This window comes from Arvicanthis niloticus, chromosome 3 (assembly GCF_011762505.2).
Source record: "Arvicanthis niloticus isolate mArvNil1 chromosome 3, mArvNil1.pat.X, whole genome shotgun sequence".
Lineage (NCBI taxonomy): Eukaryota > Metazoa > Chordata > Mammalia > Rodentia > Muridae > Arvicanthis > Arvicanthis niloticus.
The window spans coordinates 41,478,116-41,504,755 of NC_047660.1; the positions used below are offsets into that span (position 1 = coordinate 41,478,116).

Genomic DNA, 26,640 nt, shown 5'->3' on the forward strand with positions numbered 1-26,640 from the left:
GAAGCCAGGTACTGTCCCGGGCAATTGGCTCCAGGTTCAGCTCCGGAGGCAGCCGCCGGGGGCTACAGTCACCCGTGGCGAAGGAGGCCGAGGGGAAGGGGTGCCAGGACCCGCTCGCGAGCCACTTGGCCCGGACATCTCCCGATGCTCCTGGCGAGCCTGTCCCCGAGGGCAGGCTGCCTCTCTCAGCCACACCACCGCCCGGTGCCCGTGACCACCCGGTGGCCGCTTTCGGTTCCGCGCCTTATATGGCCTGGCAGGGGGGTCACGTGCGTCCCGGGCCGCCCGCCGGGAGGGGCCGCTGGGGGAGGGGCGGACGGCGGGAGAAAAGGGGAGGGAGTCGGAGGCGGAGACAGGAGGGAGAGGGGCGGATTCTGCGGCCGTGGGAGGCGGCGGCGGCTTGAGGAGCCGAGCGCTCGCGGCCGCGCCGTGGAGCGGGACTCAGGCGGCTGCGGAGGCGGTGGCGGAGGAAGGGACCGGAGCGGGGGCGGGCGAGCGCGGCGGAAGCCAGAGAGCGCGGGAGGGCCCGAGGCTGGCCCCTGGCGGGAGCCGGGGCGACAGCGATCGCAGCGAGGAAGGCGCAGGCGGCGGCAGCGGCGGCGGCGGCGGCGGCGGCGGGGGCCCGTGTCCGTGCGCTCCGGCGGCCAGCGGGCGCGGGCCGGCGCGATGGAGCCGCAGCACGTGCGCCCGGTGCTTGGAGCCCAGAGCCCGGCCTGGGAGGAACCGGTGGGTACCGCGCCCGCGCCCACCCCTCCCGCTTGTCCTTGCTCCCTGCCTCCCCCTCCCGGCCCAGGTTCCGTTCAGGAAGCGGTCCGGGATGAGGTCCCCAGCTGCTTCCCAGCCGGGGCAGCGCTTCCTCCGGCGCCCGGGCTCCTCCTTGCTCGCCGCCCGGAGCGCCTTTGTCCGGTCCGCAGGAGCTCTTCCCCGAGGGGCCTCCGGCGAAGGTCCTTCCAGGACCGTTTCCGCGCTTCATCCTTTCCCCAACTTTGCACTCCATTCCCGAGTGTGGCGCGGCGGCCCCGGGAGTGGAGGCGGCGGGGTTGCGCGGTCAGCGGGTGGCGCCCGGAGGAGACGGGGCTCACCTCTTGACCGCGCCCTGGCAGTCACCTGGGCGCACAGGTTCCCGAGGACCGCGGTCTGGGGAGGCTGGTGCCTGCCAGAAGCCCAGAGCCACGCCTCCGACTCTGGTGGCCGCGGCTGCCCCGAACTGTTCCGAGGGTCAGGGGACTTGGCCCGGGATCCAGCCACCAGCTAACTTCGCTTTTGCCTGGATTTCACAGCACACGCCACTCGGAGATTAAATCGTTTTAGGGGGCTCAGTGTTGCGTGTGAGAAGATGAGAGTCGGGGTCTTTGGATTTGTTCCCTAAACTCCTTTAACTTATTTCTTACACCTCTAACGGAACCGTCTGTTATCTATCCCTTCAGGGATTCCTCCCAAAATTCTCGTCCCGCGTAGACCCTTGTAATCTTGAGTGGGCAATGGATTTTGGCTCTGCATGCTCTGTCTACGTATTTGTTACTCCTGTTTGCCTGACATTGTGAACCGTCTCAAAAGCCTGGTCCAAAATTTCTGGCTTCATCCGTGCTGCGGTGCTGTTCCGATGATGTTTTCCCAGGGACTTCCTGAGTCTGCTCAGGCGGGCCCTCTGCCTGTTGAGAGCTTGTAGGTCAGGTGCCAGGCTTTCTTCTCCTTTTCTTACCCTTAGACTTCCAGCTCTTTTGCCAGGGTAACGTTACGCTGCCTCCTGCTTTCTGACCTTTCAGGAGTGTCCTTCGACTTTGATCCATCTGCAGCTGCTTTTGCTTTTGGGAGTTTGCACGTTTAGGTAGCCCATCTGCTCGTGTTCTATTGCGATCATCATTAGGGAGTAAGCTATTCTTGGTTAAAAATACAATTCAGTCTTGACATTTAAGATCATTGGGAATTAAATCCGGTGACCTGTTTTGAACTTTACTATATAAAGTCCTGTCAGCTTCCACCACTTACAGTGGGGAAACTCCGAGTTATGTGTAGTGCTTTCTGGGTGCTGAATGTCAGGACTTCATTTCAGTTAGAAAATTGGAGACCCTCTCGCTTTCTTCTTCAAAGTGCCAGGAACCAAAGTGCTTTCTTATTCTCATAGAAAATCTTCAGTACTAGTCTTGCCACATGAACTTTTAAAACTAAAACCTTCACAGAGATGTGAGATGGAGCAGCAACACTGCTAAAATGTGAACTTTCCAAAACTAGGCATATTTAAGTGGCTAAGGCATTTTATTAGTTCAGCAGATATTTTTATCCAACACCTATCATGTTCTGAGATTGTTGGGCAAGCTGTTAACTCTCAGACAAGCGTTGCCCCCAAGAAGCTTACATTTTTATAGCTGAAGATTGAAATATATCCAAGCATGTGTCATAGTTCTCATTAGTGATTTTATTCTGAACTTTGTGTAATGACTACAACATTTAAGGATTCTCAGATGCTTTATATAATTCCTTAAGAAAGCTGAGTTACCTGCACTACTAAAAAAGGAGCGTATTAAAGAGAAAGCAAGAATGCATTAGAGGAAACAGCTTTAAATGTTAAATATTTCTGGCTTGGGGAGCACAGGGGTTGACGTTAGTTTTAATCTAAATATGTTTTGAAGGAACACTGGGTCCATCAGAATCGGTTTTGTTTATGTTTGAGACAGAGCGTCACACTGTAGGACAGGCTGATTTGGGATTTACTAGGTATCCCAGTCAGGCCTGGAACTGCATGCCTTGCTCTTGTCTCAGTAGAGCACTAAGCATCATAAAGTTCTCAAAAATCACGTTCTTTAACTTTGGTTCAGTGATCTCAAGAATCTGGATGAAGTGAGTTCTGGTTTCCTTCAACATGAACTTATATGACAGTCATGCAGCACACTATACTTAGAACATTAATTGCTGGTGTATATAACTGTAAGGAACCACTGTCTTACACACACACACACACACACACAGAGAGAGAGAGAGAGAGAGAGAGAGAGAGAGAGAGAGAGAGAGAGAGAGGAGAGACAGAGACACAGAGGCACAGAGAGACAAAGACACAGAGACACAGAGAGAGACAAAGACATAGAGACACGGAGACAGACAGAGTGAGACAGAGAGAAGCAGAGAGAGATAGAGATCTAAACACAGTGGAACCACAGCTTTCCTGAAGCCCAGACTGTGTGTGCTCAGAGACTGTTATTCTGGAATACCTGTGCCCCCTTCCCCCTGCCCCCTATTGCTTCCTAGTAGGTGCCACAGAACAAGCTGGTGCATGCTCTGTCTCCCACAGGTGGAACCTCAGCTCCATGCCTTTCCCACCAAGATACATTTATCCTCTGAGTCAAAAAAAAAAAAAATCCTCTCTTAAAACAAAATGAAACAACAGCAAAAACAAACAAACAAACAAACAACAAAACAAACCTGTTTTCACCGGGATTCCAATCTGAGTTGTTTTTAGAAAACCTTTTAAAATTTTAATATAGTCAATTTAATATTTTACCATGCAAACTTGACTAAATGGGATTACTGTATTATTATGGCATGTGACAACATGCATGTAAGAATTTGTTTCTCTCTCTCTCTCTCTCTCTCTCTCTCTCTCTCTTTCTCTCTCTCTCTTTCTCTCTCTCTCTCTCTTTCTCTTCTCTCTGATGGAGCCTAAACCATAATGGTGTGATTTTTACTATTCAGAGAGAAAAGCAAAAGATTCCTTGGAGATTCATGTGGAACAGAGGGAATTTCTGGGACTTCTTGACATTCTTTCTGTGAGGGGGGTAAAATTAAGTTATTTAGTTAGATGAGAACATTTGGATACATATTAGCTTTATTTAGCATTATTCTGGTTAAGTATTGAGACTAGAGGAGATACTTAGCAGCACAGTAAGTTTCCTGGTTTTCTTTGAGGTTAGCTTTGAATATAGTTGAATGTTAGTGAATACAAGCATAACTTAAATTTCAGCCCAAAAAGTATTTGGGGAATTGGGTGTGGTGCTGCACACCTGTACTCACAACAACCAGGTGAGGAAGGAGGAGGGTTCCGATTGTGGGGCCAGCAGAGGCTACATATTGAGACTTTGTATCCAGAAACAAGTAAAGAATATAATGAGGGTGGGATGTGGATCTGTGATAGAGCACATGCCAGGGCAAGGCCCTGGGGTTGTCTTAGCATCACTAAAATAAGTAAGCAGAATCACAGCATTTTGCTGTTGGGAATGAGCCGGTAGGAAGATATTTAGCAAAGCAGTCCTTAGTCTTGGGTGGGAGTGGGTAGCAGATAGGTAGTTAGAATTCTAGTTCAGTTTAAAAATGTGGTATTTACAAAATACCTTTTAAATTTTTATTTTATAGTTTTTAGTGGAGAAAAGCTTGAATATGCTTTATTCCCTAAAATTGGTTCTGTACCTGTTAGCATTAGTGTTAATATTATGCCAGTTAACAGTCCAGATTTAATGGACACTTAGAAAGGAAAGCGTTTCAAAGCAAAAAGGCCAAAATACAAGCAAGGTTGTACAGTTGTACTTTCTGCCAGGATGATGAGAGGCTTTGCCTTGTGGGCTAGGACCACAGTATGTTCCTGTAATTGACAGCACCATTGCTCTTGGAATGTTTTGTTATCAGGGTAACAACTAAGAAAATTTACACAGGGTAAACTTTCTGAATGTTAAGTTCTGAATATGTGATACATAGTGATAGTGGAATCAGTTCCATATTGCCTTCCTAGCAGTCTGTGAGGGTTCCATCTGCAGTCCTTTGGCTCTGTACTGATCAGGAACATGAGACCCGGAACATAGTTTCTCAAGTACCCACTTACGGTTTTCAAGGTATGACATGTAACCCTTATGTTACATCACAATTGAAGGTAATGCCATAGAACATGGGATTAAACACATTAACTGATTCATTATCCTGCTTGTTGTGAGCAGTTGATTAATTCAGAATACCTCTGTAAATAGTAATATAGTGTTCATAAAGTCTCAATCAGCTTTGGCTTATGTCTCTTTAGCACTCCCCCCACCCCTGCTTTTTAGTATGACACCTTATTAAGTAGAAAACTGACTGGTGGTCAGTTTAACTTCTTTCTATTTAATCCTGACTGTGGCATCTATAGCCTGTATGGCCAAGAATCTTTCTTTCTTTCTTTGTTTGTTTGTTTTTGAAACAAGATCTTGCTGTGTAGCTTTTTTGGGCCTGTTACTGTGTAACCCAGGCTAGCTTCAAGCTCTTGGCAGTGCTCATGCCTCAAACTCCAATATGCAAATTTTAAACAGCATTACTGATATGTTCCACATGGAGGTTTCATTGCGTAGCCCAGGCTGGCCTCACATTTCAGAGGCCTGCCTGCCTCTGGAATTCTGTGACCAAAGGGGTGCACTGCCACCACGCATCAACCAAGCTCCCAAAGTAACAGTAATAAAAAGGAATCCATGAGCAGCTTCGGAGAAGTTATTTGAAAATCTAAAACACTAAAGAAAAAGTCAAGGAAGTTTTCATAAGTCTAATGAGACAATTTGCCATGTATTTGAAATTTTAATAGCCATTTTGAGAAATGGAGGCTGATGCAGGAGACCTGCCATAAATACCAAGTCAGATTAGGTTATATAAGGAGCTCCAGGACAGCCTGGGGTATGCTCTGGGGCTATCTCAAAACAAAGAAACAAACTAAGCAATGACAAGGCAAGTGCTTTTCATTTGGATCAGATAACCATTTTGGATGCTTATCCCTAGGAGAAGTAGATCAGATACTGTTTTATATTTTATTTTATTTAAAGAGGATCAGCCTCCTCTTCCACCTCCCCCTCCCTCTCCTCTCCTCCTCTTCTTTTTTAAAGATTTATTTATTTATTTCATGAGTGTGGGTATACTGTCTTCCGACACATCAGAAGGTGGCATCGGATGCCCATTACAGATGGCTGTGAGCCACCATGTGGTTGCTGGGAATTGAGCTCAGGACCTCTGGAAGAACAGTCAGTGCGCTTAACTGCTGAGCCATCTCTCCAGCCCCAGATACTATTTTAAATTGTGGATCCCTTGAAAGTTTCTCAGAAGAGATGGTCTTCCACAAGGGTTTTCCCTTGAGCAGCCTTTAGTAGGAAATGAGGCAGCTTTCCTTTCTTTGCCTACACAGTATTTTCATCCATCCTGGGCTTCCTCTACAGCTGCAGATGCTGGAGAGTTGCAGTCATTTACTTAGCAGGAACCAACTTAGACTGGCTTTGCTTTCAAAGTTACAAGCCTTAGGAGCTGGCTACTGAATTCTGTGTAGAGCAGAGCTGGCTGCAAGGCTTAGTTTTTATAAGTAACACTTACCCCCACTTTCAGGAATTAATTGCCTGGCTCCTGGATGTGAAGCTGTTTAATGTGTCTTTAAGCAATCAGCATCCTTTCAAAGAGTAAGAAATGGAACCCATCTTCTTCACCAACTAGGCATGGACCTTAGACCACCTCACTTCAATCACCCTTGGCTGCATTCTAGGAAATGTTGCTATATAAAACCTGAAAATTTCATGTGTGGGTTGAAATAAAGGATAGTTGCCAAACTGACCTTTAGCCATATAGAGTGTGAGGAAGAGAACATTAGAATAATAATCACATTTATTTTTTAAAACTTTGGTTCCAGCTTGTGCCTTCTGTCTTCTTTACGTTAAAAGGGAAGTCTGAACTATGTTAAGCCCTTTACTGGGTAGGGGTCTTTGTGTTGCCAAATCCTTAGACTTATCTGTGACCAAATAGCCAGACCAGGACAAAGGTCACCAAAAGGGCATTCATTTTGGTTTTGGCTGTGATGGGCCTTCTGGATTCTAGGCACTGATCTGGATCTCCAGCCAAGGACGTTTAATGTTATTGTTTCTTAAAAAAATTCCCAGCAGCATGTCCTTGCAGGTAGAGAATTTCCCCACGCTTTCCTTTAATAAAGGGAATAACTGAAGCACTTTGCGTTTGAGAAACATGGCTGCACTCTCATGCTGAAGGACTGAAAATCTCTTAGAGCAGTTAAAATCTCTTAGAGCTGGCAGTAGCTCTAACGCTGAGCCGAATCATTGCTCGGCTTAAGGTTGCACCTGGAAAGAAGCAAAACCTCAAATCTTAGTTTCCAGGAATTTTCAAGGTCAAGGCCAGATGACAAACTAGGAGAGGAACCTGAAGGGTTGGGGCTAAAGCTTGCTCTACCGAGGAGAGCCCCCAGAGTCGGTAGGGGCTTCTTAATCGGAAAATCACTAACAGCACTGTGAAGTTCTCTTTGGTTGCCAGCAACCTCTCCCTCTCCCTCAGCCCCTCTCCCCGCACCTGTGTAGGATTTTGAGGTTGAACGTGCAGTCTGCGCTGCTGCGAGGTTGCTCTGCCCCACCGCTGTGCTTAAGCTGCTGGCTAGGGAAGCCTCCGGAGCCCAGGCTATAGCCTGTGGATTCTCTGTCCTCAGACTTCAGTCCGGACAAGGGAGTGGCGCTCTCGTGTTTATGTGTGTATAAATATTCTTTGCTTTATACTTTGTTCACGTAGTTGAGTGCATTCTTCCAGGCATTCTGGATGAGCGCTTTAGCTTAGACATTTATTTCAGCATATTGTCGTCTTGGGCTGCGTGTCCTCTCTTGTTTCTGCGTTCTCTCCACGCCCTTCCCAGCTTCCTGTTAGCCAAAGGGAATCGCTCTTTCTGAACCAAAAGTTCTCAGAGCGGAGCTGAACCTCCCGGAAAATGCTCTTCTCTTCCGTGTGCGCCGGATGGGGGTGGGCCCGAAACTAAACAGCACTGTAGAGGAGGCCGAAAGGACCCGAACTCACGGGCAGAGGTGGGGAGGTAAGGTCCTAGCAATGGTGCTGAGCGTCCTTGAGACCCAGTTCTTCTCCCGGGCAGGGCAGAGGGAACTTTTACTTAGCTGGAATGGTGCCCCAAGGCCGGAGTACGTAGAGGGATTCTGGGTCCAGAGGTACATCCCAGGACGTAGGAGGTAGCTCCATCTTCCCCTTTCCCGCAGGAGCCTTCTCCTCATTCCTGTTGCCTAGAACCAAGGGAGGAGCATCGCCAACTGCCTGACCTGCTGCGGCGTGCTCCTGCCTATCTTTGCTCTCCATTCTCCCTGAGCCCTCCAGACCCTAGGAGAGGAGTAAGAGGGAGGTCGTCCGAGGCTTATTGCGACTTCTATCCTCTCATTCCGGTGCTGCTCATATCACCCTGTGAACATTCCAAGGCTGGGTGCACAGGCGTGAAGCGCGCAGAGGACCCAGGAGGTCTCGGCAGGGGCGGCTTGTGGTCCGGGGTCCCCGGTGCTGCGCGGCGGGGATCGCGGAAGATGGCGCCAGCTAGGCGCAGGGCTCAGACGCTCGGGCAGAGCCCAGCAGCTGACCACAGCCCCTCGGGGCGCTGCTGTGTCCCTGCAGGAATCAGAGAGGATGGCCGGGGCCGGCAGCCAGCACCACCCTCAGGGCGTCGTAGGAGGAGCGGTCGCTGTGGCCGGCGCGGTTTCCCCGACTGCTGCAGGACCGGGAGAGGATTCGTCCGACAGTGAAGCGGAGCAGGAGGGACCCCAGAAGCTGATCCGCAAAGTGTCCACCTCTGGACAGATCCGGACCAAGGTAAGGCTGGGCCGGGGTACTGCGGGAGGGCTGTGGGTAGAGGGAACTCTCCGGGAGATCCCTGGAACTAGTATCCGGAGGAGGGGCGCGGGGGCGCGGCCTGGATAGGGCGTGGCCTTCCTCTAGGGGCCGAACGGTGTTCTAGGGATTCCTGTCCGAGGTTGAAGAGATATCCAGGGAGTTTTCCAGAACGCTTGGCTAGCCATCAGAGCAAGCGGCTTGGAACATGGTTGAAGCCGGGTTGCAAGTTCCCACCTAGGAAACTTAAAGGGAATTTGGTTGTTCACCGCCTGCGCTGCAGGCGCTGGGAAACCTGCAGGAAGCTGTATTCCGCCTGCCACTGTGCGTTCCCACCCACAGCAAGCTGCTTGCTCCTCTCAGTCAGTTTCTCTGGTGTGCTGTGCCTACAGGCTGGCTAGGCTTCTGTGTTGCAGGTTCCCTCAAAGTGCAGAACTCAGACATCCATAGTGGTTCATCACAAGTTACTTCTTCAGGGTATTGCAGGGTATGGTAGTGCTTTTGTGGCGTTGTGCTAATCGGTCTCAGAGTTGAGCTTTCGTTTAATGATGAACATACAGAAGGCAGAGGCTACTGAATGTTAAGGGACTTAGATATTCTAACTTCGTTATAAGTTTATAAGTCTTCAACACCTAGGTTGTTGGTAGTGGAGGAGTTAAAGGAAGAATTTGAATAGGGAACTGATTAAATTAGTGGATGCTCCCCCTAGTAACAGATTTGCAAAAGTTATTCATTCTACAGTTATTTCATGACAGTTAGCTTCCTAAGGCTTATGGGAGCCTTACATGGAAACAGTTTGTATTAGTGTTTGTTTGAGGGCCGGCTGATTTCTAAAATCAAGTAGACGGATACATGACAATGGATGCATTCACTGGAGTCAAGGGTTGGTTCAGCTGTGTTTATTCGAACATCTTGGAACTACTTTTTAATAGAGATGGATTTTGAGTTTTATAGCATTTCAGGGTGTAGAGTACGTTTTGAAAAGTAAAGCCAACCAATATAGCGTCTTTACTAACAATGCTTTTAACATTGGAAATCTTAATCTAAAAAAAAAAAAAGAAAAGAAAAGAAAAAAAAAAAAACCCTGTAAAACTCAGTTAAAGAGAAAAATGGCCGGTTTCAAAAAGGACACATCATGTACTTATATGCAGTGCTCAAAATTCCATGCATATTAATATCAAGATCGAGTAGCAAGATTTATGCCATTTAAAAAAAAATTAGAGATGGTTATAAAGTAAACTGAGGAAATTAAATTGAACAAACAATTTGATAGAAAGAACTATTAATTTGTAGGTTTAATGAACTTGAAAGATCGTTTTATTTAATTTTTTATAATGCATGTTTATGAAGACTAACATAAACATAAGAAAGTGTTTTCACTTGGTTTTCTGTCTGATGTTCTGATAAACATTTGCCACAATTATAGCTTATCATCAAGCTTTGGAATACTGCTTCTGATATTCATTCATATCAGAATATCAGGAAATCGGCATTTTATACTGGCTCATATGTTAGTATTTATATAAAATGCTTTCGTGTAAGTTGCCAAGACTTGTGGGCCTCAGTTCACACCCCACCTCCTGCAAGCCAGACTGTGTTGTGAAACTGGTCACTGTGGCTCTTAGCTCAGACTGCTTCTGAGGGAGGAAGGTGAGGTCGGTGAGGGAGTTAATTCAAGGAGAGCTACTAAAGGTAACAATGGCTTCCTAATCTTTGGGAATTATCCAGATAAGAAGAGAAGCACCCTTAGAAAAATGTAGATATTTCCTCATTTTTTTCCATAGAGGTGTAAGATGAGAGAGGCTCCCATCTTATATAGGGGTGTAAGATGAAAGGGAAGCTCAGGTCCCAGATTTAGCCCAAAGTTTACTTATTTTTCAGACAACGCTAACAGTTTTTTCTCAGTTATCCTGAAGATACATCAAGACTTGCTAAGTATGATGGGTTAGAATTACTAATAGTTTAGTTCTGCATCCATACACTTATACATACAACATGTTTACATATAGATGTGTAAATATGTTCCTGATGGAGTAGTGTAGGTAGACATATGAGTAGGTAGGTAGACATATGACCCATAGGTGAGTGTGCTGTTCATAGAACTTGAAAATATTTGAGGGATGGAGCACCGAGTCTGTGAATCGCTTATACAAGTGGAGGACCTGAGTCAGAAGCATAAGAGGTCATCCTGGTGGGGAGGCATGGCAGCATGTGGCAGGCATAGCAGTAGAAGCAGGAAGCTGCCTCATGATAAAACCATGGAACAGAGAGAGTGAACTGGGAGCAGTGGGAAAGTGGGAAGCTTTAAACTCCCAAACTCTGCACCCCCCCCCCCCAACGTGGTGACTTCCTCCTGAAAGGAACTTCCTAAATCTTCTCAAAAAATGCCACCAACCGAGTATTTAAATTCAATAGACTGGGGTGGGGTTCATTCTCACTCAGACTACTCTACCAGGTTTGAAAAAGCCAGGTGCTGTGGAGGCAGACACAGGAGGATCCCTGTGAGTTCTTGGCCAAGCCAGTCAAGTCCAGTCAAGTTTCAGGGTTAGGGATCAACCTTGTCCAAAAAAATTAAAGAGCAAAGTGATTAAAGAAGCCAGGTGACCTTGACCTCCTCAAATGTGCACACACGCTTACACCGCACTCACACACGTGTGCATGCACACTTTTCCACGAATGACTGCATAGTTAGTAAATACTTGTAATATGAATATCATCATTGAGACAAAGCTCACTGATTTAAGTTCCCGTTCAGATCCTCAGGGTCATGCTGCTGTTGGGCTGTTGGGCGGCGGTTTGCAGGGAAGAAGAGCAGTTTGGGTTGGGAGGTAGCTCATTGGTAGACTGCTTGCTAGCATGCATAAAGCCCTGGATTTAATTCCCAGCACTGCTTAGAACAAGGTGTGATGGCACATATCTGTAAGTTTAACACTCTGGTCTCAGAGGCAGGGGGACTCAAGGTCATCCTCTTTTACAGAGAGAGTCCCCAGCCAGGCAGGAGGATCAAGAGTTCAAGGTCATCCTTATTTACAAAGGGAGTCCCAGGCCAGCCTGGGCTACAGGAAACCCTGTCTCAAAATCAAACAAACAAGAGGCTGGAGTTTAAGTAATTAACCTTACTTGAAATACTTTTTGCAAATATTCCATAATATTCTAAATGATCTGCATACTAAAATGGACATTGCATTGCTTGAGACATTTGAAAAATGTCTAGCCATTTTTTAATTGAAAATGTTGTACAAGCTGCAATGGATATTCTAATTATATCCTCAGGAGGCTGAGGCAAGAGGATGGTAAATTTGACTATAGCCTGGTCTACCTTGTTAGGCCCTATCTCAAAACAACAATAAGACATGTTGTTTTAGTTAGGGGTTCATTTCTATGAAAAGACACCATGACCAAGGCAACTTTTGTAAGGGACAATATTTAATTGGGGCTCGCTTACAGGTTCAGAGGTTCAGTCCATTATAATTAAAGCAGGAGCATGGCAACATTCAGGCAGGCATGATGCAGGAATAGTTGAGAATTCTACATCTTGTTCCAAAGGCAAACAGAAGACTAGCATCTAAGCAGCTAGGTGGAGGGTCTCTAAGCCCACACCCACAGTGACACACTTCTTCCAACAAGGCTACATCTCCTAACAACGCCACTCCCTGGGATGAGTATACTCACACCACCTCACATACTAACAGTATAAGAGACTACAAGGAGGGGATCCTAGCCATGAAAGAAATCCCATCTTGTCACTGACCTTTGGTTTCCTCTCAGAGGCAGATGTAGTGATGTCTTCTTGGGGTGCTTCCAGAAAATGTCTATGCACTTGCAAGTGTTGTATATTATATATGTACAACATACATGTAACTATATATATATACTAACGTATTTTTACATTTCCTTAAGATAGCCAAATATCATGGCCTACACCTATAGTCCTAGCACTGGGGAAACTGAGGCAGGAGGATTGTCTCAAGATCAAGGCTGACCTGGGTGGCATAGTAAGACCCTCTTTCAAAAAATAGATACTTAGAACATATCAGTCTATTTTTATATTTGTATAATATATTTACAATATTCATACATGTACAATATGTATAATATTCATACATATATGTATATTGTATACAAGTATATATACTGCATATACAAATATATGCTATTTGTATATACAAATATATACAAATATCTACAAATATTTTAAAACTGCTACTGGAACTATTCTCTAATGGTCTTCTGTATAGTTACTTCCTTCTTTTTAGTGATAGTGGGCCATTCAGACGAGCTGTTGCCAAATTGCTTTCAGCAGTTCAAAATTGGCAAAGTGTAGAAAGTTTCATTTGGTTGAACTAACATGGTATGTGATCATGTAATTAATCAGCTTAGTGGAAGGAAATTGGTCATTTTAGGACAGTACACTAATTTCAGCATTTTTTTTCTTTTTGTAGTGGATATGCCAACTTTTAATGTAAAGAATAGGAGTTTGTGTGTGTGTGTGTGTGTGTGTGTGTGTGTGTGAGAGAGAGAGAGAGAGAGAGAGAGAGAGAGAGAGAGAGAGAGAGACAGAGACAGAGACAGAGAGACAGAGACAGAGAGACAGAGAGACAGACATATAGAAGAGAGAGACACACACACAGAGAGACAGAGAGAGAGGCAGAGAGAGACAGAGAGAGACAGAGACAGAGAGGGAGAGGTGTGCTGAAGATGGAACCTCACACATGCCAGGCACTGGCGCTGCCCCAGCCCAGGGGCTAGAGTGTGCTTTGAAGGGCAGTTTAGTCTGACAGTGACCTCCTGTATCTTAGCATCCTCCTCACCTCCATCTGTTGGATCTTTTTGGTCCATTTAGTTTTTTCTTCCTAGCTTCTAGGTATATCTTTTTTCCTTCTTACTCACTCTCTGTTTTTCTCTTGTATCTTTTCTCCTATCAGCTGAGTAGAACTTCCGGTAGTTACACACCTAGGTTCCCATGAGCTAAACAGATAATTTTGTATCCAACTTAATTTTCCAAAGGCAAAAAACCAAACCAAACCAAACCAAAAACCAAAAACCTTCTCAGGAGTGAAAGAGACGTTGGCTTGAAAAAGCAAAACGGGAGCAGTAAGGTTCCCATTTCCAGTTTCTTCTCTGGTTTCTTCGGCTGCCTCTTTACCCTTCCTTCCCTGTGGGGTGGAGTCCCCTTTAGAAATGGTTCTGTACAGTGTTTCATATGCATTGCATAGGTACTGACGGTCTGAAAGACATCACTGTAAACTCTAAACGGGTAATGAACGTGAAGACTGTGTGCACCTTTTGTTGCCATGTGAGCACAATATTCTTTCATTCTGCAGCAATGGCTGGAGGTTGTTGCTCAGCTTGCAAGCTCGCATGGTTAACTGTCATACAGTGGTGGAAACAGATGAGACCTGTCCCAGTGACTTTCAGCCACTGAATTATCTTGGCCAAGGTCAGGTCAGGAAGCTTTGTGTGTCAAAAGTATCCCTTGATTAGGTAAACCAGTTCTAACTTTGTTTGACATTTATGTGTATTCATATATTAATTCTGAATGGCTATAAGTTCTTCTCTAAATTTGGCAAAAACGTGCTAAACACAGAACACAGTCAGCCGATGAGTACCTTGGTTTTAATTTATCATGAAAGTTTATCTGTAGCTTTACGGTGAAGCAATTTGGACTTTTGTTTTTCTTTGCTTTCTGAGATACAGTTTATGCAATTAAAACATCTGATGTGATAGCCCATGACTTTAATTCCACCAGGGCTACACAGTCAGACCTGTCTCAACAAACGAACAAACAAACAAACAAACAACAAAAACCCAACACCCCCAACAAACCAACCAACCAACCAAACAAACAAACACAAGCAACACTCTACCACCACGGATTATTATTATTTTAATCATGATTTCTAGGTGGCGTTGACCAGAGGGCATTTGGTCACTAATTTTCAAATTGTAACTGACAGTGTCTTGGGAGGTCATGGGGGTTTTTATCCAGTGTATAAAACAAAAACAATAAACTACAAGGTATTATTAAGAATCTTCAGCCCCTGTTCTGTGCAGAAATATTGGAATCAAGATACAAATAAGATGAAAATGGAGAAGTAAGACCAAAGGTTTCCAAACAAGTTGGAGGCAAAGAGGAACATCTGCCTTTGACCAGTTCATCGGGGCAGAGCTCTGCTTGCTTTTCTAAAGATCAGAGTGCTAAAGATGGTTAGTTTGGGGCTATTAAGATTTTCTCAGAATGAGAGCTGAGAATGATGGACAGGAAGGAAGGTGGAAGAGAGGTGGAGTGATGTTTGTCAGAGGGTACCAAATTTCAGTCGGACTGATTAGGTAAAATCTGGACTATAGAATAAGTTCTGTTGTAACTATCATAGTGTTAATTCAATGATTTCATACTGTTGTGAATATAATATATATATATATATACATATATATATATATATATATAAACACATAATATAATATATGCAAGATTTTTTTGGTGCTGGGGATTGAACCTAGGACCTTGAGCACGGTAGGTGTCCTAGTTAGGGTTACTATTGCTATGATGAAAAAACCACGCTCGAAAGCAAGTTAAGGATAAAAGGTTTATCTGGCTTATGCTTCCACATCTGTAGTCCATCACTGAAGGAAGTCAGGACAGGAACTCAAACAGGGCAGGATCCTGAGGTAGGAGTTGATGCAGAAGCCATGGAGAAGTGCTGTTTATTGGCTTGCTCAGCTTGCTTTCCTATACAACCCAGGACCATCAGCCCAGGATGGCCCCACCCACAGTGGGTTGGTCTCTCCCACATTAATCATTAATAAATAAAATGCTCTACAGGCTTGCCCACAGCCTTATGCAGGCATTTTCTCAGTTGGGGTTCCCTCCTTTCAGATGACTCGAGCCTGGGTCAAGTTGATAAAACTAGCCAGCCTACTATGTAAGTACTTGACCACTGAGGGAGGCTCATCGCCAATCTGCCTTTTCTTTCTTTGAAGTTTTGTTGGCAGCAGGGCTTCCCTAAGTTGCCTAGGCTGACTTTTATTTTGTAGGCCTCCTGTCTCAGTCTTCAGAGCAGGTGGGATTATAGTCATGAGCCATCTGATCATCTTGTCATTTTTTAGCATATTTTATTACTTTTTGAGAATTTTATACAGTGTACTTTGCTTATATTCACCCATTCCTTCCCCTACCCCTTACCAGATCCATTGCTTCTATCTCTCCATTCCCTTCTGTCTTTGCACACCTCTGCTGCCTCCTTCTCCTCCTGTTCTTGTTCCTCCTGCTCTTCCTCCTCCTCCTGCTCTTCCTCCTGCTCCTCCTCCTTAACCCACCATGTCTAGTTTGTGCTGTCCATTTCTTAAGTGTGATGGGCCAGCCACTGGACTATGCTACACCTACCAAGGGCCACACCCCTAAATGACTTTCCCTTCTCCAGAAGCCATCAACTATCAATATCAGTTCATAATTTTTTGTCAGTAGTACCTAAATAAAGACAGAGGATAACAAACTGGGTGGTGGTGACTGTGTGCCTTTAGTTCCAGCACTCGAGGCAAAGGGGCAGAGGGGCAGAGGGGCAGAGGGGCAGAGGGGCAGAGGGGCAGAGGGGCAGAGGGGCAGAGGGGCAGAGGGGCAGAGGGGCAGAGGGGCAGAGGGGCAGAGGGGCAGAGGGCCAGAGGCAGCCAGATCTTTGAGTTCAAGGCTAGTCTGGTCTACAGAGTGAGTTCCAGGACAGCCAGATATACACAGAGAACCGCCTCTCCCCACCCCACCCCCCAAGAAAACAAAACAAAGCAATCACTCAGTCTATCCCAGTAGTTTCTGTGCCACTGTCACATGGTATTGAGAGTACTCAAGTGAGCTTCTGGATTTAAGTAAAACTTCATTTAAAGAACCAGAATTTGAACATCATGAAGTTTTCAGGGTTAAAACTCCTCCTTAAAAAAAAAAAAATCAACCTGTTTAAATATGTAAAACCGTTTCTCACTTGTGGACTGTGTAAAAATCAAGTGCAGACAGGATGTGGCCGACGAGATGGTCTGTGGTTGTTGTTGGCCAAGGCTAGCCTCTACCATAGAAGACTGAGCTGGTATGTGGTTAGTCTCTCAAAGAAATGCAAAGTTAAAATGTTGCTAAATATCAGCATATAAGGCACCAAATAAAGCTAAATTTCAATCCATTTGAAAAAAAATATCATCTTTGTAGAACATTTTATTTTTAGCTTGGTTTGCGTCTTTGCTTCCATTTTAATGTGACCTAAATATAGCCTGGAAACTCTGACTCTCGGTACAGTAATATATAGTGTAGCGGCTTTCTTTCCATGTTAATTACACGTCAAACATGATGGTCCATTATTAAAGATAAGAGGCACAAATAATTTACTAAGACTTTACCTATAGCTTAAGATGCATTGCTTCATCGCGTCTAAATTTAGAATTCTTTGGCTTAGTCGAAGGTTGCATGTTTGCCGTTAGGGTGGATGGAAGAGAAGGCAGGAAAGTTCGGGGCTCCTTTTGGCCTTGCTCTGATACTGGATTAGTTAGACTTCACTCACTCAGGAACTGTTTATAAGGGAAGGTTTTAATTAAAGAGAGTTTGTTTTACATCCATGAATAGACTTTGACAAAGACCATAACATGTTAGTACATTACAGCAGCCCGTGACAAATGTGGTTTTGCTCTGTGACTCTTTGGACATTTGAGAAACATTTATATTTAGCCATGTGGTTTAAGATAGCCAATGGTTATTATTGATCACAGCTTTAACTTAACGTTCAGTGTACTCTGTTTTTTGTTGTTGTTTTCTTTCTTTCTTTTTTTCCCTTAGGTGAGTTTTTGAATTTTTATTTTTTGAGACAGGGTCTTAACTCTGTAGCCCAGGCAACTTGGAACTCAAACTTTCAGCAATCCTCCTGCCTCAGCCAGGATCCTAGTCCTTAGCTTACAGGAGTCAGTGACCTTGCTCAGCTATAGATGCTTTAGAAAGTATTTTAATTTTCAATTCTACATACGAGTGTGTGTCTATGTTTGCACATATGCATTTGAGTACAGATGCCCTGGAGGGTCAAAAGAAGGTGTCAAATCCCCTGGATCTGAAGTTACAGGCAGTTGTGAGCAGCCTTGTTGGTGTTAGGAACTGAACTCAGTTCCTCTGAGGAAGCACTATGCACTCTTAACTGCTCTTACTGATTTTAAAGGAACAGAAGCAGTAGCAGCCCCTCTCCTGCTTTTGAACTATCAGACTTTAATTTAACATTCCTGACTCTTTAAACCTGAGCATCATGGCTCGTGCCTGTTAAGTCCTGTTCTTGGGAGACTGAAACTGGAGAATTGCCTTTAGTTTACTACCAGTTTGGGATCTTGCCTTTTGGCAAAGAACAGAAAGTATTCTCATTCGAAAGCTGGATTCATGGGAGTCCATTTTACTACCCGCTGTTTGTCACGTGTGGTGGGGACATAGCTTATTCTTATATATTTGTTGAATACTGCAGAATTTTAAAGTAGTATGGGAGTTTGTACTAATAATCCAACTTAAAATGGCATGCTTGCTCAGGGCCAGACTGCTGTACATCTTTTTCTAGATAAGATGGTCAGGTGGTAAAAACTGGCCTCCAAAACCTGTCATTTTTCATTCCTTTAAAAATAAATTTTACTCACTTTTTTTCCCAAAAATATATCTTAATAGGCCAAATGGAAAATGACTTCATATGATTCTTTTAAGCTGTACCGTGACCTTTTAAAAATAATGCCGTACCTTACAGAAGTGAAACTAAGTTTTCTTTGAAAACCCATTTAAAAAGTTAGGTACCTAGAAACATTTTCTACTAAATTTGTACTTCTGAGGTTTAAAAAAACCAAACCAAACCAAACAAAACCAAACAAAACAATTCAATGATTTTTATTAATTTTAATTAAAATTCATGAAAATTCTAGCTGAAATATTTAAGTCTGAAACTCTAATTTTAAACGTTGACTCATGCTTATCAATAAAAGGATATTCTTGCAATGAAAGGATTCACTTGCAGAAAGGTATTAGAAAAACTAAAACACAGTGAGAGATATGATCATAGATTTAGCATATTAATAATGTCAAGGGTGGGATGAAAGAGAAGAGAGGGAGGGAGGAAAGGAGGGAGGGAGGGAGGGAGGGAGAGAGGGAGAAGCCAGGAGCCTTTTACAGGCTTGTATGCTGCCTCTTAAGGCTTCTCAGCCAGGGGTTCTGGAGCCACAACAACAGCCATTAGAGGCTCCTCTGCCACACTCTATGGAGCTCAAGGGTAAGGAACAGAAGGCTGAAGACCTGCTTTGAGGTCAGACCCTACCATTAATCCAGCAGTTACATTTTAGTGTCAGACTCAGGTTTTCTTTCACTGAAAATTTAGGTAATTTTATCCAACTGTTAAATAAGGCCATCTGGCTGGTCCCAGTGGTATATGCCTTTAAGTCTAGCACGAAGGAGGCAGAGGCAGGTGGGTCTCTATGAGGTCAAGGTCAGCATGGTCTACAGTCAGGGCTATGAAGCAAGACCCTATCGCCAAAAGCAAATTGGAAACAAAAACCCCAAGTGTTGGTAAATAAAACACTAGGTAGAAAAGTGCTCTTATCTATCTGAAATGGCCAAACACAGTGGTGTGTGCTGTAGATTCAGCTACTCAGAAAACTGAGGTGGGAGGATGCTTTGAGCCAGGGATTGTAGGTATGAAGAACATAACAAGACCCCATCTCCTTATAAAAATAACTCAAATAACCCAAACAACATTCTCATCCCTAAAACAACAACAACAAAAAAAAAAAACCCAGAGTGTGGTATGTGTGTGTGTGTGTGTGTGTGTGTGTGTGTGTGTGTGTGAGAGAGAGAGAGAGAGAGAGAGAGAGAGAGAGAGAGAGAGAGAATAGAGAGAGAGAGAGACAGACTAACCCAGGGGAGCTTAGAAATAGGCACTATTTTTACTTCAGCTTCTAGAATGCTGGGGTCACCAGCATGGGCCATCACATTCATTTGAGAACATTTTCTGTGCTGTACATCACTGCTTTTAAACTCCATCGCACCTCGGTTCACGCTTTCTAAAAATACAGCAGCTTGAGTAGTGTGGCAGGTGCCAGGGATAGCACAGGAAGTCAGGTAGACAATATGGAATGAATGCAGAGCGGGTTTATGAGGTTATAAGCGTGCAAGCATGGCATCCGTGAAGAGGAGAAGTACTACGAAAGATGAAGTGCTGTACCAGTGGGCTGTAGTGGGCAGAGCTGAAGGAGGAGGTGCTCTTCCAGAAGCAGATGTTCCAGCTGTGTTGTGTGGCCCTTCAGAAGAGCCCTCCATAGGATGGGGAGGTCAGTGGGGCTGCTGTGCATAGAAAGCCGGAAGCTGGTGAGCAGAGTCAACCATAAGATACCCAGAGTAGTTCTTAGCTGAGTCGCTACCCATTCCTAATGTTCACCTGGGTATTGGCCAGCCTTCTGAATTTTATGTCTGTATGCACACTCAGAGGAAGGCTGAAACCATTGATTTGTAAGAGGAAATTCCAGGGCAGAAGAAAGATAGACCAGAAACACATTAACAAAGACCTATCAGAGGTGCAGAGTTTCTACCCTTGTTACTTCTGGCCCAGTGGTTCTCAACCTGTGGGCAAGCCAGTCAGCAGCAATCCTTCATGGCCTGTGCATCAGTCCCAGCCCTGTTGAGTTTCTGCCTCGGCTACACTCAGTGATGGACGATGATGTGGAAGTGTAAGCTGAAATAAACCCTTTCCTCCTCAAGTTGCTTTTGGTCATGGTGTTTCATCGCAGAAATAATAACCCGAGCTAAGACAGAAGGATCTTATAACTAATGTTTCTGTAAGCATGGAGTTTTACTGCTTTATAATTTTAATGTTTCGCATATCACATGTTTATAATGCACTGAACTCCTTAGCTTTCTCAACCTACAAGTCAGTGGTTCTTTCTCAACCGGTGGTTCATGACGCCCACAGGATCACATATTGGATACCCTGCATATCAGATATCTACATTACGATTCATAACAGTAGCAGAATTACAGTTATGATGTAGCAATGGAAATAATTTTGTCGTTCGGGGTCACCACAACACGAGGAACTGTATATCAAAGGGTCGCAGTTATGAAGGTTGAGAACCACTGCTTTGGTCAGTCCTATCTGACTTGTGTCTGTTTCCAGAGCAAGGCAGGTGCTTTGCAAATATGTGCTTGTGTCTTTCTGCTCACCTTCTCTGTCTCGCTTCCTGGTTTAATTCAGTGTACTGTTATTTTCCTTATGTTCTACACTCCGTGTCAGGCTTTGGTTTGGTAAAGTATGGATAGTCGGCTGTGCGTCTAGGAGGAAGGTTACTAGACAATATGTGTAGAGCAGGCAGTGTGTTTAGACAGGACATGCTGTGTGTTCTCCTGGACATTCTCATAGCACTGGTGAGGAATGAAGTAGATGTTCTCATCACATCCATGGTAACAAACCCAGAGGGTACCATGATGACATCCTCACCTGTAGGGTCCACATAGAAACCCAGATTTTAATTGCCACTCAGGAGATCTAAGGGAGACGCTTTTAGTTCTGGGCAACAAAGGCACAAAGGGGCAAGTAGTTTTTATTCCTTTGGCTTCTTTAAGGCAGTGTCTCTCAAAGGCCTTGAACTCCTGATCCTTCCCACCAGTCACCTTCCAAACGATTTTTGAAGACTGAATAAGCATCAGGAAATTTGAATAACCCTTTCTTTAAACTGGGTTTTCTTGCAGAACTCAGGCTATCTCTTGTTTATATTCACTTCTACGCAGTTGAAATGATACGGCTTGAACAGTATGTTAGAATGCAATGGAAGTCTGGCAGTTCTTGGTGGCTTTAAAGAATGTAAAGAACGTAGGAAAATGATGAGACCCCTGTACGACAGTGTTTGAAAGCATGTTTAGATGGTTTGAATGAATGAATGAATTGAACAATGAATGCATTATTGTGAGAATAGTGTTGATCTCATGAACCCCCACCTAATTTTCCCTCCCTCCTTCCCTCCTTCTTCTTTTCCTTCCTTCCTTTAGCCTATGAAGTTATTTAAAGGAGAAACAGAACAAGGGGAAAGACTAGAGGATGCAAAGGAAAGTAACTACCCAGCAGGCTGTGGGGCCAGGGGTCCTGGAGCACTGTGTGTGGGAGGGCTGCCGAGTGGCAGGAAGAACTTAGAGTCAGTGGTGGGGTGAGCAGACAGGTTGCTGAGACACTGGCCTTGCCAGCTTAGCACCACGGGAGCCTATAATTAGGCCTTAGATGCAGGTTATTATGTTCACAAGGAAGGAGTACAGTTGATGTTCCTAGCTAGCAAGTTTGAGCTTGAAAATAAAGTCAGAATTTACAGTTTTCTAAATGGCAGTAGAGGAATGAAGCCATAATTGAAGAGGGATTTGGAGATCACGTGGAAGGCTTTAAGTGAAACCATTTTTTAATTTTTTTTTCAAGTGTGTGTATCTCTGTGTGTGCATGTGTGTGTGTGTGTGTGTGTGTGTGTGTGTGTTCACACAGGCATGTGCAGGAGCCTGCTGAGGCCTCGTACCCCTGGAAGTGGAGTGACACGTGGTTGTGAGCCACCTGACTTGGGTGCTGTGAACTGAACATGGTTCCTCTGCCAGAGCAGTAGTGCCCTGACCCCTGACCTCTTCAGACTGGAAACATTTTTTTTTAAAAGAAGTAAAGCTGTGTGAGCCAAGGAGGACCGTCCAGTTGGTAGGGGAATAGCTGCAGCAGAGAGCAAAGGCAGAGTCTTGCAAACAGGTTGGGTGGCCTTTCCTTGTTGCCTTTCCTAGTGGCCCATCGGCTTGGCCTCAGCACGAAGCAGAGGGAGGAGGGATGCTTCTGGAAGGAAGTTCTTTGGTTGTTCTGTTTTTCACAGTAAAACGGGAAGCTAAGTTATCAGCTGAGAATCAAGGTGGAAGAGATAGTGGAGATTTGGAGAAAGGGGAAGGCCAGAAGAGCTGATCAGGAGAGGAAATCCCTGACTTAGAAAACGGAAGCCACGGGGCTGAGGATTGCCTTGTGCATACCCGTCTGAGGGGCCTTATCCAGGAAGGTCAAGTGGGTATTGTCAGCCTGCCATGGGACCCTGCTCAGATGCAGCAGTGAGGGAAATAGAGAGCTGTGTGTAATAGACTTGTGGGTTGTGTAGGGAAGGGCGGGGAAGAGGGGCCAGGGAGACTGGAGGGAGATCCCACAGATCAGAGGTCACAGAGTGAATTCTGGAAGTTATCTTTTGACTGAGAAGAGACGGTTTAGAGATGGAATTAAGCCCAAGATTGAAACAATGCTTAAATTAGGAAAGGAAGAAGAAAAATGAAAGTCTGTTAAAAGAAACTATAAGCTTCAATTATTTTAGATGTGGCTTAGAGATGCATTGATCAAAGGGGGAAATCTCCAGATTATCTATATGAAGTTTGGTATACCTTCTTCTGTAAAATACAAAGAATAGTTTTCTTAGAAAATAAATGAGAAATCAATCAATCAATCAATCAATCAATCAATCTAGTTTGGAATCAAAAAACTACATTCAAAACCCTGAAATGCATTAAGTAAAGTGGGTTTCCAATGGCGCGCGTGTGTGTGTGTGTGTGTGTGTGTGTGTGTGTGTGTTCCGTTTCCTTGAACTCACTGTACAGCCAATGCAGGTCTCAAATTCATTTCCTCTTGTCTCCCAAGGGGTAGGATTATAAACATATACCATCACACTCAGCTCTGGTTCCAAATTTTATTAGGCAAGCTGGATAGCGCCTGGAGGCCCCAGTTTCTCCTCAGGTAAACCCTAGTATGTTGTGAGTAGATGAGAAAAAACCCTCTGCTCATGCCTAGCACCCAGTAGATGCCAGCAGCCAAATGTTAGGAATCACCAGGTGAATGGTACTTTTCCCAGTAGGGCACCCACTTTCTTAAAAAGATTGCAAGTGCCATAATGAGATCTCACAGCCATGGGCAGAGAAGTCTTGTCTGTCTCTAATGAGACAGAAACCAGAGATTCTGACTGTAAACCTGTTTTATAGGTTGGGTCTCATCTGAGGAGTAGACAGAGATTTTTTTTTTTAAATCATAGATGTTAAGATTCCACAGTAAGAAGAAAAGAATGTTGAAGAAGATCCAGCCTGTCTGTAGTAATAAACACATCTTCTTCATCACCATCCATTTCTGTCTCAGCCATCCGAGCAGTTATGGCTGTTCTCTTAAAGCAGAAGTGACCCTTGCCTGTTGGCTCTGCTCTTCCCTTCTGTGGGATGGGAAGAGGAGTGGATTGAATAGAAGGGGAAAATGACACTGCTGGCAGTATTCTCTAAGACTCCTGTGTGCATGAGGTAATCCAGAGGCTGGACCAAGTAAGCTAACACAGATGTGTGGCTTCCTTGAACAGTAGGAGGCTGAGGCAGATGTTTCCTGGAAGATACTCAGATGAGAATACTTGGAGATACAGGGTTTTATGTGAGTAAGAGTAATATAATAGCCTGTGGACTCTGGTCTTTATTATGATTCATGATTATCCATCCATAGGCTGACAAAGCCAGGGGAACTTAGTATACTATAAACACATGATATGCTAAGCAAAAAAGTTTTGAAGCAGTAAAACTTTATGCCTACAAAAGTATTATTTGTATGACCCCTGATTTATTTAGGGTTACTCCTGTGTTGAAACACCATGACCAAAAACAACTTGGGGAGGAAAGAGTTTATTTCAGCTTACAGTTCCACATCATCCCTGAGGGGGTCAAGGCAGGAATCCAGGCAGAACAGGATCCTAGAGGCAGGAGTTGATGCAGAGGCCATGGAGGGGTGCTGCTTGCTGGCTTACTCCCCATAGCTTGCTCAGCCTGCTCTCTTATAGAACTCAGGACCATCAGTCCAGGACTGTACCTATCCACGGTGGGCTGGGACCTCCCCCATCAATCACTTATTAGGAAAATGTCCTACAGGTTTGCCTGCATCCTAATCTTATGGAGGCATTTTCTCAGTTCCTCTTCTCAGATGACTCTACCTTGTGTCACTTTTACATAAAACTACCCAGCACCACCCCCACAAAAAAAAACAACTCAAGTGTGTATTGGTGGATATTGAAGTGGATAAGAACATTAGACCAAGTGAGATAACCCAGTCATGGTGGAAGAGCAAGTGCGGTCAGAATCATTGGCACGGAAAAAATGGTGGTTGTCAGGGTTGGGGAGGGGATGCTAGCAGGTAATTGTTTAATGGGTTTTACTTCCAGACTCAAGAGTTATGTGCTGGATGGTCACACCAATGATACTTCATGCCCCTGAACTGCTTAGTTACTGATGGTTAAGATGGTAATTTTGTTATGTGTATTTCCCCTATAACTGATAATGTATCTTATTTTTTCTTTTTTTCTTCTTTTTTTCATAATGTATCTTATAAATTATAAAAATAAGAGTATAGGAGTGGCTGTCTATAAACTCGATAGTGATGTAAAGGTAGAAAATAAACCCAAGAAATGCACAGAAATTAAGCCAAAAGTTTACTGAAGAACAAAATGATTTTGAACGAATACTGTGCGTATTGTCAAGTTGACTTGGAAGTCTTATATAATTATGTCTGTTAGAATTCTGCCTGACTTGAGCTATTCAGATGCTGTGGATATGGTGATGGTAAAGGCACTTGTACCAGACGGTGTAAGGAGAGAACCAGCGTTGTAACTTTGTCCTAGGACCTCCACATGTGCACGGTGGCATGTGAGTGCCCTTTTCAAACAAATGTTTTTTTTTCTTTTAAACCTAACTTACTAAAAATGACTTCAAATGTCATAACACAAAATCTAACTGCATACTGCACAGTGGTGAAGAGTTTCTTAGCTCACCGGATATCATAAAACAGCATAAGATTGTAGGGCTGGGGGATGCTTACACCTTTTACCCCAGGACTCGAGGCAGAGGCAGGTGGATCTCTGTGATCGTGAGGCCTGCCTGATCTACAGAGTGAATTCCAGGCTAGCCAAGGCTACATAGTGAGGCCTTGTCTGAAACAAACAAACAAACAAACAAAAACAAGACAGGTTGTAAAAATAATTAGGCTTAGGTATGAAAAAAAATAACTGTGTAACTGGAAAAAAAAAAAGAGAAGGAATGTGCTTACAAATGTGTATTTTAAGTAAAGTATTTCAACCCAGTGGCAACTGGGTCACTATTTAGTTAAAATTTAAAGCACATTGCATGTCTCACACTACATATTTTTTTTTGGTTAGATTAATAATCAGACTTGTTAATAATCAGACTTGTAATGTATGGAATCATTATAAAGTCCTAGCCTAATTTTAAAGAGATAAATATTTGTGTGCTTCAAGCAGGGAGTTTAAAGACAACACAAAAAAGAAAACAGAAATCAAAAGTTTTCTATATCCTGACATACTGAAATTTATCATGAATCTGTTCATACAGTCAATAAATTCCCATCTCTTCCAACCATTAACCTGAAAGGTAGTTCTCATTTTTTTTGTTTATGATAAAAATGTCTAGTAACAGAATTGGTTAGATGAATTATATACATACATGTTATTAAAAAAATCTATTATTGAATCAACTGTCTCTCAGATTGAAGGCATTCAGTAGGTAGAGGATTGAAATAACAAACAGATTTTATCTCATGTCGATGTAGAAGATAAAATTTGTAACTTCAAAAGAAGAGATCCCACACTCTTCTTCTTCTACACGTGTCAGGGTACGGCATTGGGAAAGGTCTGGGAAGAGTGTGTATGCTTTGTGTGTCTGGGTATCCCAGTGTGTGGAGGTCAGAGGTAACTTAAGCTGTCAGTCCTCAAAAGCCATCCACCTCGTTTTCCTCAGTCTCTTTCTGGGACCTGAGGCTTGCTGAGTGTCCTGGATAGCTGGCTAGCTCCAGGGAGTCAGTCTCCTGTTTCAGCCTCTCAGTGCTGGGATTGATAGTGCAGGCTACCATGCTGCTTCTGCTGGGACTGCTGCTGCCTCTTTCTCCTCCTCCCCCTTTCTCTCCTCCCCCTTTCCCTCCTCCCCCTTTCTCTCCTCCCCCTTTCCCTCCTCCCCCTTTCCCTCCTCCCCCTTTCCCTCCTCCCCCTTTCCCT

General features: G+C 44.3%; 1 protein-coding gene across 2 annotated transcripts in view; it reads left to right on the forward strand.

Moving 5' to 3' along the window:
• Window positions 1-518: 518 nt before the first annotated feature.
• The window catches only part of Dgkh (diacylglycerol kinase eta), a 159,621-nt gene continuing 133,499 nt past the window's right edge, over window positions 519-26,640 (forward strand). The window contains exons 1-2 of one of the 2 annotated variants that reach the window (XM_034498972.2): window positions 519-726; window positions 8,371-8,565. In XM_034498972.2, coding sequence (XP_034354863.2) covers window positions 667-726; window positions 8,371-8,565 — 255 coding nt within the window. In that variant the 5' untranslated portion in view covers window positions 519-666. The remainder of the gene's footprint in view (window positions 727-8,370; window positions 8,566-26,640) is intronic. The other variant, XM_034498974.2, reaches the window with a different exon arrangement.